Genomic DNA, 12,537 nt, shown 5'->3' with positions numbered 1-12,537 from the left:
ACGTATGCGTCCTTGTAGACTCAGAAAAATACTTCATCATCGCGATGTAAAGTAGTACAGCGCCATCTAGTGACGTTGTTTTGAACTTAATATTATAAATGCATCATAATAAAGTATAAACGTTAACAACATACAATATGTTAACCCTTAAATGCATGATTTTTTATTTAGTTATGAAAAAAATATTTCAATTAGATTTTTAGTCACAGATAGGGGGAAAAATAATTAAAAAAATCTTAGTACGAAAAAAAAGTATATTTTTGAAAATTAACAGTATGTAGCCAAATGTCTACACCATGCGTTTGTATGCCGTAAAATTGTTCTATGGTTTGTTTATTTGGCTTTTCTTTTCAGCATGTTTGGCTCGCTATCTGAAAAGGAAATTGAGGCAGCTCTTGCTGCTTTAAATGATGGTGCAGTCTCAGAAGATGATGAAAATTAAGATGATGATAACATCGATTATTACCCAAACGTACGGGATTTGTTGCATGATCGGGATGAGGAGTCCATAGATCATAATCTACCCTTGGAACATAACGAAGATCTGATCTAATATATGCTCCTCTTCATAGACTATGGGAGGGTTATATTCCAGGGTCTTCGTTATGTTCCAAGGGTAGATTATAATCTATGGACTCCTCATCCAGATCATGCAATAAATCCCGTACGTTTGGGTAAAAATCGATATTATCATCATCTAAATTTTCATCATCTTCTGAGACTGCACCATCATTTAAAGCAGCAAGAGCTGCCTCAATTTCCTTTTCAGATAGCAAGCCAAACATGCTGAAAAGAAAAGCCAAATAAACAAACCATAGAACAATTTTACGGCATACAAACGCATGGTGTAGACATTTGGCTACATACACAAAAATCAAGTCGAAGGTACATTCGGGATAGATTACCAAAAAATAAGTTATAATAATGAATTCTTACATTATTTCTAACACGTACGTATTTTTTTTAAATCGTTTTAGCAATTAATTCTCACTGAATCCGAAATTCAAATACCACAAATTTTAACACTACCAATTTTTTCTCTTTCGCAATCGCTACTTCAAATATCGGTTAATTTTTTTTCAAATCTACCTTCATTTGCGTTTTTTTTATTTTTATTATGATGTTTTCTATGATATTAGCGTACGTTCAGAAACGCTTATAAAATGTGTTACTTTTTATGATTAAAAAAGTACTTCGTAGACATATGGCAACACTATGCATTTAAGGGTTAAGTCACCTATGTGACGTGACCATGATAGTAAGCTATTACTATATTATATCTCAGATGTCTTAGATAACACTTACAGAGATCACATCAGATATGTGTATCATGCACCGGAAGCTATCATTATTTGATTGAGTATAAAGATACCTAAAACAATGAGGGTGTTCGCGATTGAAAAATCCGCCAGATGGCAATACGTAGCCGCGAGGTCCAAATGCTGCATGATTGGTTATTTTTGACATGACATTGACAGATTTGTCAAATCCACCAATCACGCAGCATTTATACCTCGCGTCTACGTATTGCCATCTGGCGGATTTTTCAATCGCGAAAACCCTCATTATAACTCTGTTCTTTATAATGATTGAATAAATTAAGACACGTATTTTTAAATAGCTGTAAATGTAGACTTACAAAATAAGCAGGTAATTCATCAATTGATTGAAGCTTATTTTAAAGATACTTTAAAGTTCAAAATTCATTATTTTTTTTCGTTTTGTAGTAGGAACTACTCGGGACTACAACACACGAAAAGTGGAATCATTTTAAGGTGTCACGAATATGGTATATGTTCTCACGCTGCACCGCAGTCCAAAGGTCTTTCAATAGAGGATAATAAAAGAAAACTAAATGGTAATTTGTATGCGATAACGGTAGCGTTTTGCGATATGTGTTTTAAGTGAGTATAGTCACAGGTCCACGGTTCAACGTTCAAAAATCAGTAATAGAAGCTTCTGCCCGTGGCTTTGCCTACGTGATTTTCGATAACTTATTCATACTTAATCAAAAATTTCTAGTAGTTTTTGCGTAGGCAACTAGAAGTAACGACATAAACATCAGAGTTTTTTAATACCTACCAGTGTAGAAACTATTTACAATAACTGCTCACTAATTTATCCAATATTTATGTCCATTTTTTATCTTATATTATAAGATACTGATACTGTAGAATAGGTAAATAATAAACTAAAATAAAGCTCTTCCATGTAGGGGATTGAACCCGTCTAGCCAAGTCTTTTTCTACGCTAACAGCAGATTCGTGAAAGGCTACATGCGCCTAAGAACTGTTAAGCTTCATAGTAACCCAAATAAAAATTCATAATAGCCCGGGTCAGTCCGATGTCCAAGGGTCGCCAAACCATACACCTAAAAGGATAATACATGCGATTAGTATGCTTTGCGGTATTTTAATTTTGGTGATGATCTAGTCAAGCGTATTTTGCGTAGAATCGGTTAATATTCGTATTCCTATCTCGTAACACAGTTTAGCTTAACTGTATTAGTTTATTTGTCGCGTCATGGTGTTTTGGCTTTCGTAGAATCATTTTTAGACAATGCCGGCATGGAATGTCAATTAGTAGCAAGCAATAAGAGTTTCCTCATGGGATGGAATATGGAAAGTTTTGAATAACTTATTCTTCCTTTTATTGCATGCATCTAATTTTTTTCTGCGTCAGGTATTCCAATTTCTGTATCTGGTGGTTTTCCCTGTACAATTCACAGTATCACACGTCATCTGTGAGGATATTTGCTATATTCACCTAAATTGTAATAAAATCTGTTGATCTGAGAATATACTTCGTGCTATAGGCACTCTTCTTCTATGTCCAGTTAGATTAAATCCTGTTTTGAACTTTGAACAGCGTGGGGAGTTTGGCCAAATCCTTCCTTTTGTCTTTGGTAAATTATAATGGGTCTCGTCCTCCTGCAGTGAAGACAAAATGATAATGATGATAGGCCTTACGACTTTATACTTAAAGTACGGCAAACGAGAAGCGATACCAAATGTAAACAAACCTAATGTCATGGGTGAACCCGTCTGACTTTCACATATTTTGGCGGGAGAACGAGACATTATGACAAATACACAAAATGGGAAGAGACAGAATATATTGTCAACTCGACAGTCGTATCGACCTTTTGTATCGTTGCTAGTTGGCCGTACTTTATGTGAATATTCACTTTTCTGCAGACGTGAAGAAGGTAGCGCAAGAATTGTACGCGCTGATCAACTACGGCGAGCTGCGCAAGAAGCTTTCGTGCGTAAGCGAGAAGACATGTGCGCGCTTGGGAGAGATGGTGCGCTGCGGGAGCATCGCGGTGCGCGCGCGCGGACGCAACACGCGCGTGCGCACGCCCGCCTGCCGCGCGCTGCGGAACCTCAACCAGATCACAGGTGCGACTGGCGACCTTGTGTCTGTACCCTTAGAGCACAACACACGGCGCCTGGGAGAGATGTTGCGCTGCGGAACCTCAACCAGATCACAGGTGCGAGCTACCTTGTGTCTATACCCTTAGAGCAGTCTTTCCCAAAGTAAGCGATAACGCCCCCTTGTGGGAGCTGCAGGCTTAAAGGGGGGCGGTAAGAGACCCAGAAAAAAAATCAGGACGTTGTGTAGAGGCTTGGGAGGCGTCATTTACTAGGAGGTCTCTTAGACACCGACTGAACACTCGACTGTCGACTACAAATGGGGGCGCTAAAAAGAATTTATTCTCAAAGTGGGCAGTAGACAAAACAAGTTTAGGAACCGCTGCCTTAGAGCACAACACACGTCGCCTGGGAGAGATGGTGCGCTGCGGAACCTCAACCAGATCACAGGTGCGACTGGCGACCTTGTGTCTGTACCCTTAGAGCACAACACACGTCGCCTGGGAGAGATGGTGCGCTGCGGAACCTCAACCAGATCACAGGTGCGACTGGCGACCTTGTGTCTGTACCCTTAGAGCACAACACACGTCGCCTGGGAGAGATGGTGCGCTGCGGAACCTCAACCAGATCACAGGTGCGACTGGCGACCTTGTGTCTGTACCCTTAGAGCACAACACACGGCGCCTGGGAGAGATGTTGCGCTGCGGAACCTCAACCAGATCACAGGTGCGAGCTACCTTGTGTCTATACCCTTAGAGCAGTCTTTCCCAAAGTGGGCGATAACGCCCTCTTGTGGGCGCTGCAGGCTTAAAGGGGGGCGGTAAGAGACCCAGAAAAAAAATCAGAACGTTGTGTAGAGGCTTGGGAGGCGTCATTTACTAGGAGGTCTCTTAGACACCGACTGAACACTCGACTCTCGACTACAAATGGGGGCGCTAAAAAGAATTTATTCTCAAAGTGGGCAGTAGACGAAACAAGTTTAGGAACCGCTGCCTAAGAGCACAACACACGTCGCCTGGGAGAGATGGTGCGCTGCGGGAGCATCGCGGTGCGCGCGCGCGGACGGAACACGCGCGTGCGCACGCCCGCCTGCCGCGCGCTGCGGAACCTCAACCAGATCACAGGTGCGACTGGCGACCTTGTGTCTATACCCTTAGGCTAAGAACTCATGGCGCGATTTCCACCCGGGCCCGCAGCTTCTGTAGAATGCAGATACTTATGTAAAAACTAATGCACAACTCACGACGCGGTTGCATGCGGGGCACCGGCGGGCACCTAGTAAAATCGCACGGGCCGCTGTAACCGCAGCCTCGGCGGTTTGCGCCCGCGCGAAAACCGCCCTATCGGCGGGCGACCATTTTGTACCAGTGTCTTAGCGCGCGGCGCGATTTTCAACCGCGCCGTGAGTTCTTAGTATAACCGCGCAAATAACCGCTCCCGTGAGTTTTGAAATAAAACCGCAATTCCACAACCGCTTCGGGCGCGGGTGAAAATCGCGCCGTGAGTTCTTAGCCTTAGAGCACAACACACGCGCGCCTCGGAGAGATGGTGCGCTGCGGGACCTCAACCAGATCACAGGTGCGACTGGCGACCTTGTGTCTGTACCCTTAGAGCACAACACACGTCGCCTGGGAGAGATGGTGCGCTGCGGAACCTCAACCAGATCACAGGTGCGACTGGCGACCTTGTGTCTGTACCCTTAGAGCACAACACACGTCGCCTGGGAGAGATGGTGCGCTGCGGAACCTCAACCAGATCACAGGTGCGACTGGCGACCTTGTGTCTGTACCCTTAGAGCACAACACACGTCGCCTGGGAGAGATGGTGCGCTGCGGAACCTCAACCAGATCACAGGTGCGACTGGCGACCTTGTGTCTGTACCCTTAGAGCACAACACACGTCGCCTGGGAGAGATGGTGCGCTGCGGGACCTCAACCAGATCACAGGTGCGACTGGCGACCTTGTGTCTGTACCCTTAGAGCACAACACACGTCGCCTGGGAGAGATGGTACGCTGCGGAACCGCAACCAGATCACAGGTGCGACTGGCGACCTTGTGTCTGTACCCTTAGAGCACAACACACGTCGCCTGGGAGAGATGGTGCGCTGCGGAACCTCAACCAGATCACAGGTGCGACTGGCGGCCTTGTGTCTGTACCCTTAAGCCCAGAACAGACGGTGGAACGCAACTGCAACGAAACTGCAACTTTCTGATCATTCTGATGAATTAAACTGACACTGAAAGTTTCAAACTGGTCGCGTCATGTGTCTGTGGTCTCTCAACGGACGCTATGGCAGAAACTTAGATGCAACTCAAAAGTAACTAGCAGTTGCAGTTTCGTTGCAGTTGCGTTTCACCGTCTGTTCTGGGCCTTAGAGCACAACACACGCGCGTCTGGGAGAGATGGTGCGCTGCGGAACCTCAACCAGATCACAGGTGCGACTGGCGACCTTGTGTCTGTACCCTTAGAGCACAACACACGCGCGCCTTAGAGAGATGGTGCGCTGCGGAACCTCAACCAGATCACAGGTGCGACTGGCGACCTTGTGTCTGTACCCTTAGAGCACAACACACGTCGCCTGGGAGAGATGGTGCGCTGCGGAACCTCAACCAGATCACAGGTGCGACTGGCGACCTTGTGTCTGTACCCTTAGAGCACAACACACGCGCGTCTGGGAGAGATGGTGCGCTGCGGAACCTCAACCAGATCACAGGTGCGACTGGCGACCTTGTGTCTGTACCCTTAGAGCACAACACACGCGCGCCTTAGAGAGATGGTGCGCTGCGGAACCTCAACCAGATCACAGGTGCGACTGGCGACCTTGTGTCTGTACCCTTAGAGCACAACACACGCGCGCCTTAGAGAGATGGTGCGCTGCGGAACCTCAACCAGATCACAGGTGCGACTGGCGACCTTGTGTCTGTACCCTTAGAGCACAACACACGCGCGCCTTAGAGAGATGGTGCGCTGCGGAACCTCAACCAGATCACAGGTGCGACTGGCGACTTTGTGTCTGTACCCTTAGAGCACAGCACACGTCGCCTGGGAGAGATGGTGCGCTGCGGAACCTCAACCAGATCACAGGTGCGACTGGCGACCTTGTGTCTGTACCCTTAGAGCACAACACACGCGCGCCTTAGAGAGATGGTGCGCTGCGGAACCTCAACCAGATCACAGGTGCGACTGGCGACTTTGTGTCTGTACCCTTAGAGCACAGCACACGTCGCCTGGGAGAGATGGTGCGCTGCGGAACCTCAACCAGATCACAGGTGCGACTGGCGACCTTGTGTCTGTACCCTTAGAGCACAACACACGCGCGCCTTAGAGAGATGGTGCGCTGCGGAACCTCAACCAGATCACAGGTGCGACTGGCGACTTTGTGTCTGTACCCTTAGAGCACAGCACACGTCGCCTGGGAGAGATGGTGCGCTGCGGAACCTCAACCAGATCACAGGTGCGACTGGCGACCTTGTGTCTGTACCCTTAGAGCACAACACACGCGCGCCTTAGAGAGATGGTGCGCTGCGGAACCTCAACCAGATCACAGGTGCGACTGGCGACCTTGTGTCTGTACCCTTAGAGCACAACACACGCGCGCCTTAGAGAGATGGTGCGCTGCGGAACCTCAACCAGATCACAGGTGCGACTGGCGACCTTGTGTCTGTACCCTTAGAGCACAACACACGCGCGCCTTAGAGAGATGGTGCGCTGCGGAACCTCAACCAGATCACAGGTGCGACTGGCGACCTTGTGTCTGTACCCTTAGAGCACAACACACGCGCGCCTTAGAGAGATGGTGCGCTGCGGAACCTCAACCAGATCACAGGTGCGACTGGCGACTTTGTGTCTGTACCCTTAGAGCACAGCACACGTCGCCTGGGAGAGATGGTGCGCTGCGGAACCTCAACCAGATCACAGGTGCGACTGGCGACCTTGTGTCTGTACCCTTAGAGCACAACACACGCGCGCCTTAGAGAGATGGTGCGCTGCGGAACCTCAACCAGATCACAGGTGCGACTGGCGACCTTGTGTCTGTACCCTTAGAGCACAACACACGTCGCCTGGGAGAGATGGTGCGCTGCGGAACCTCAACCAGATCACAGGTGCGACTGGCGACCTTGTGTCTGTACCCTTAGAGCACAACACACGTCGCCTGGGAGAGATGGTGCGCTGCGGAACCTCAACCAGATCACAGGTGCGACTGGCGACCTTGTGTCTGTACCCTTAGAGCACAACACACGACGCCTGGGAGAGATGGTGCGCTGCGGAACCTCAACCAGATCACAGGTGCGACTGGCGACCTTGTGTCTGTACCCTTAGAGCACAACACACGTCGCCTGGGAGAGATGGTGCGCTGCGGAACCTCAACCAGATCACAGGTGCGACTGGCGACCTTGTGTCTGTACCCTTAGAGCACAACACACGTCGCCTGGGAGAGATGGTGCGCTGCGGAACCTCAACCAGATCACAGGTGCGACTGGCGACCTTGTGTCTGTACCCTTAGAGCACAACACACGTCGCCTGTTAGAGATGGTGCGCTGCGGAACCTCAACCAGATCACAGGTGCGACTGGCGACCTTGTGTCTGTACCCTTAGAGCACAACACACGTCGCCTGGGAGAGATGGTGCGCTGCGGAACCTCAACCAGATCACAGGTGCGACTGGCGACCTTGTGTCTGTACCCTTAGAGCACAACACACGTCGCCTGGGAGAGATGGTGCGCTGCGGAACCTCAACCAGATCACAGGTGCGACTGGCGACCTTGTGTCTGTACCCTTAGAGCACAACACACGTCGCCTGGGAGAGATGGTGCGCTGCGGAACCTCAACCAGATCACAGGTGCGACTGGCGACCTTGTGTCTGTACCCTTAGAGCACAACACACGTCGCCTGGGAGAGATGGTGCGCTGCGGAACCTCAACCAGATCACAGGTGCGACTGGCGACCTTGTGTCTGTACCCTTAGAGCACAACACACGTCGCCTGGGAGAGATGGTGCGCTGCGGAACCTCAACCAGATCACAGGTGCGACTGGCGACCTTGTGTCTGTACCCTTAGAGCACAACACACGTCGCCTGGGAGAGATGGTGCGCTGCGGAACCTCAACCAGATCACAGGTGCGACTGGCGACCTTGTGTCTGTACCCTTAGAGCACAACACACGTCGCCTGGGAGAGATGGTGCGCTGCGGAACCTCAACCAGATCACAGGTGCGACTGGCGACCTTGTGTCTGTACCCTTAGAGCACAACACACGTCGCCTGGGAGAGATGGTGCGCTGCGGAACCTCAACCAGATCACAGGTGCGACTGGCGACCTTGTGTCTGTACCCTTAGAGCACAACACACGTCGCCTGTTAGAGATGGTGCGCTGCGGAACCTCAACCAGATCACAGGTGCGACTGGCGACCTTGTGTCTGTACCCTTAGAGCACAACACACGTCGCCTGGGAGAGATGGTGCGCTGCGGAACCTCAACCAGATCACAGGTGCGACTGGCGACCTTGTGTCTGTACCCTTAGAGCACAACACACGTCGCCTGGGAGAGATGGTGCGCTGCGGAACCTCAACCAGATCACAGGTGCGACTGGCGACCTTGTGTCTGTACCCTTAGAGCACAACACACGTCGCCTGGGAGAGATGGTGCGCTGCGGAACCTCAGCCAGATCACAGGTGCGACCGGCGACCTTGTGTCTATACCCTTAGAGCACAACACACGTCGCCTCGGGGAGATGGTGCGCTGCGGAACCTCAACCAGATCACAGGTAGACTGGCGATCTTTGTTCACCTGTGTGAATTAATTCCTAGGTGAACAAAGGCGACTACTTTAGTCAAATCAATTCATCTGGGTGAAATGGTTCCGAGGTGAAATGACGGGTTTTTTCCACTTTGTTCACCTGGGTTAGGGTGTCCCATAATTTTCAAAGTTTTAAATTTGTAACGCATAGGTCTTAGTTTTGTTTGTTTGCCTCTAAAACACTCGGAAATAAATTTTTACTTTATTTGGAGTACGATAACCCGTGCCGACTTGCATCGAAACATGTTGCACGGCAGTAGCGGTGCGTATTCATTTGTTCTCAATTAATCATCACGACCAACTTACCAGCTCTGATGAAAGCCTTAAGGAACTCTTGACATCCACTTTCCAAAAGGTATATGAGAGTGTTGACAAATTGATTTCCAAAGCAGCCTTGAGCAAGTTTAGTCAACATCTATGTTACTTCATGTCAGAAGAAATTGCCGTTTTATCACTCTTTGATGATGAAGGTAATGAACAAACACCGTCAATACTGTAGTAAAAGTACAAAGAGAGAGTATGTATGATTCTGGGAAGATATACATTCCATCTGAAGAAGGTGTGATTATTTCTATGGTAAATAGGACTAGTACTAATTTTTTTATCATGTTTTTAATGAATTTATAATAATACTGCCTTATTTATTGTTGCTGGAAACCCATTGAGTGATTTAGTGTCTGTCAAGACTATACATTTATTTTTTCCATTGAAAATTGATAAGAATTTTCCCCTGAGACCCATTTCTAAATGAGATGAAGATGTTGCCTATTTAAAAGCAAAAAAGTGCTTTCTTTAAGGGTAGTTAATGATACAGCTGAGAGAGCTATAAAGCTTATGCAAGATTTTCATTGTTCGATCACTGCAAAGGAAGAGAAAAAGCTATTTTTGCTACGCACAGTGTAGCAAAAATCAGGCCAATATTCAGGAGCATGGAAATCTGTATCCAGAATGTAAAAAAGGGACCCAAGGGGGAAAATATATTGTCTGATATCTTCTTTATATAAATATTTTATATAATTTAAATATTTTAATTGATTAAGCTACATAACCAAAGGGATAAAACCAGCATTTTTCAAAATCTTCAGAGCTCAGTCGGCACGGGTTAATGTTGACGTAGGAAGATGAAATTTTGTATTTAACTATGTCTAAGTAGTACTAAAAGAAATAGAGGGTATGCATTTCAATATCTAAAAAAAATTTTTTTCCAGCCATTTATGGGACACCCTAACCTGGGTGATGTAGATTTTTAGTGTCCTCATTTCACCTCATCTTGGAGACTGATAATATCAGTCTGATAATACAGGATTATTAATCCCCACTATATTAGCACTGGTATGGCAACCTCGCAGGACTAGTTAGTTGGCATCGTATACAACAACATTTGTTCAGTTCAAGCGAAAGGTCGTGGGTTCGATTCCCGCCTTAGGCAGTTCGATTTTTTAAGTTGTTTATTTAGGTTCGGCGCAAATGAGTCACCACACTTGTTATATATTTTGTTAATAGACGTGCCGCACACGTGTATCCGGTGCCGGCCTCTCGTTACAGTAGCGGCCGCGACTCGCCACCATACAGTTTGCTGGTCTTTTAAGCTGGGTACTCATCTAGCCGTGTAGCATGTAATGTATCAGATCAGATACTGTATCATATCAAGTGAGTACATAGGCACGAGCCCGTTGCGAGCTGCTCGCGCGTGGTTCGCAGGGAGATCGTAGCGACCCTCCGAGTGGCGGTATCACTGCGAGCACAAAGGCGGCTCGCAGTAGGATTCAGGAGCTCGCAGCCAGATACGCGATGACCGTGGACGAGCCGTACTCACTTGAAGGTTGGTTACGTTACATGCTACGTTACGTGCTGCATGGCAGGTGAGTACCCTGCATCAGGCCTGTTCATCTCCGCGAGTTTACATCGAAAACAAAACACGCACGATGGCCCACCTACAGGATACTATTCGACAAGGCCTCACATACGAGCGAACATTGACTCACGCACGCGTATTCTTGTGTATGATGGAAGAAAATAAATAAAATGGTGTACTAAATACTGTGCAGTATTTAACTGCCTAAATAATAATAAAAACATAGAATGTACTTTTTTAAGTTGCCTCAAGACACTGAGAGGTAAATAAGTAGTTATATTATTCATGATAATTCATGCTAAATCATGTATCTCCTCCGCCATTTTCCGCAGTTTGGCACCTCACGTCACATCATTTTACCGAAGTCAGCCCTATAGCTTCGGCGCAGTGCCGATCACTGACGTTTGTCAACAAAATGGTGTTTGACTCTTGAGACAGGCTAAATTACACCATATTGTTAATGACATTGAGCATACATTTTTTTAAATACCTTCGCGAAGTAATACTTCTGTACGTAGTACTTATTATTATTCTGTGCCTGCATTAAAAATTACTTTATGTCCCACAGAGCGTGTTTACTGCGCGAGGGTATGCGGACGCGCTGGTGTCGTGCTACGCGCGCGCACGTCAGCGGCGTGGGCGCGCGTGCAGGCGGCGGCGCACAACCCGCGCGCGCACGCCGCTCTGCCGCTGCGCACGCGGCTTTGCGCGTTCATTCGCGCGCTGGAGGACCGGTGGACGCCGCCTGTATCCTTTTGAATGATCACCTGAAAATAATCATAACACAATTAGGTACAGTTTGGACTATAGATGTTTTGGATATGTAGTTTCGGTTATGGATACGGTTACGGATATTTTTTTATTTCGGATATCCGAAAGTTTCGGTTACGGTTACGGATATCTGTGCTTTAAAGTGCAATTTGCAATGGTTGTCCAACACGGTTCATTCATGGCCGCACACTACATCGAATAAAAGTAATAAATAAATAAAAATTGATACTAGATGGCATTATAAAGGTAAATCAGGCTGTTATGCCTTGACATATAATGCTATACAAAAAACAATTTAAACTGCCTTCATCCGAAACTATCCGAAACTTTTGAATCGGTTACGGTTTCGGATATTTTTTTATTTCAGATATCCGAAAGTTTTGGTTACGGTTACGGATATCCATAACATCCCTGGCGTCCAAGCCAGAATGTGTTTGAAGAACGCCGAGGTGACGTGTATTTTATTCTGGGAGTACGTTGCTAACGCGCGTTTCTACATAATATAGTTGTAAATGCGCGTTAAGCGCTCATCTGAACGTGGCCCTAGAAAATATTTTCCTTCACAATTTTCATTATAATTACATCTAAATCGGTTCTGGGCTGATTTTACTATCGTCGGATAACTTTTAACCGAAGATAAAACTTGTAGTTTCGACATATTTCCCATGCTGAAACTGTCAATGTGCCAAACTTATTCTTCAGTTTTAAAGTTATCCGATGATGGTAAAATCAGCACTCTTAAAAC

At 47.1% G+C, this 12,537-nt stretch overlaps 2 protein-coding genes across 2 annotated transcripts in view; both read left to right on the top strand.

The window, feature by feature from the left end:
• Positions 1–3,949, top strand: part of LOC135081363 (protein cramped-like) — a 49,309-nt gene extending 45,360 nt beyond the window's left edge. Inside the window, exons 5-6 of the mRNA XM_063976083.1 lie at positions 3,198–3,401; positions 3,726–3,949. Of these exons, the coding sequence (XP_063832153.1) occupies positions 3,198–3,401; positions 3,726–3,949 (428 nt within the window). The remainder of the gene's footprint in view (positions 1–3,197; positions 3,402–3,725) is intronic.
• Positions 3,950–4,398: 449 nt separating this feature from the next.
• Positions 4,399–12,537, top strand: part of LOC135081362 (protein cramped-like) — a 12,149-nt gene continuing 4,010 nt past the window's right edge. The window contains exons 1-2 of the mRNA XM_063976082.1: positions 4,399–4,498; positions 11,590–11,768. Coding sequence (XP_063832152.1) covers positions 4,399–4,498; positions 11,590–11,768 — 279 coding nt within the window. The remainder of the gene's footprint in view (positions 4,499–11,589; positions 11,769–12,537) is intronic.

This window comes from Ostrinia nubilalis, chromosome 19, assembly GCF_963855985.1.
Source record: "Ostrinia nubilalis chromosome 19, ilOstNubi1.1, whole genome shotgun sequence".
NCBI classification, from domain to species: domain Eukaryota; kingdom Metazoa; phylum Arthropoda; class Insecta; order Lepidoptera; family Crambidae; genus Ostrinia; species Ostrinia nubilalis.
This window is presented reverse-complemented; position numbering and strand designations above follow the sequence as displayed.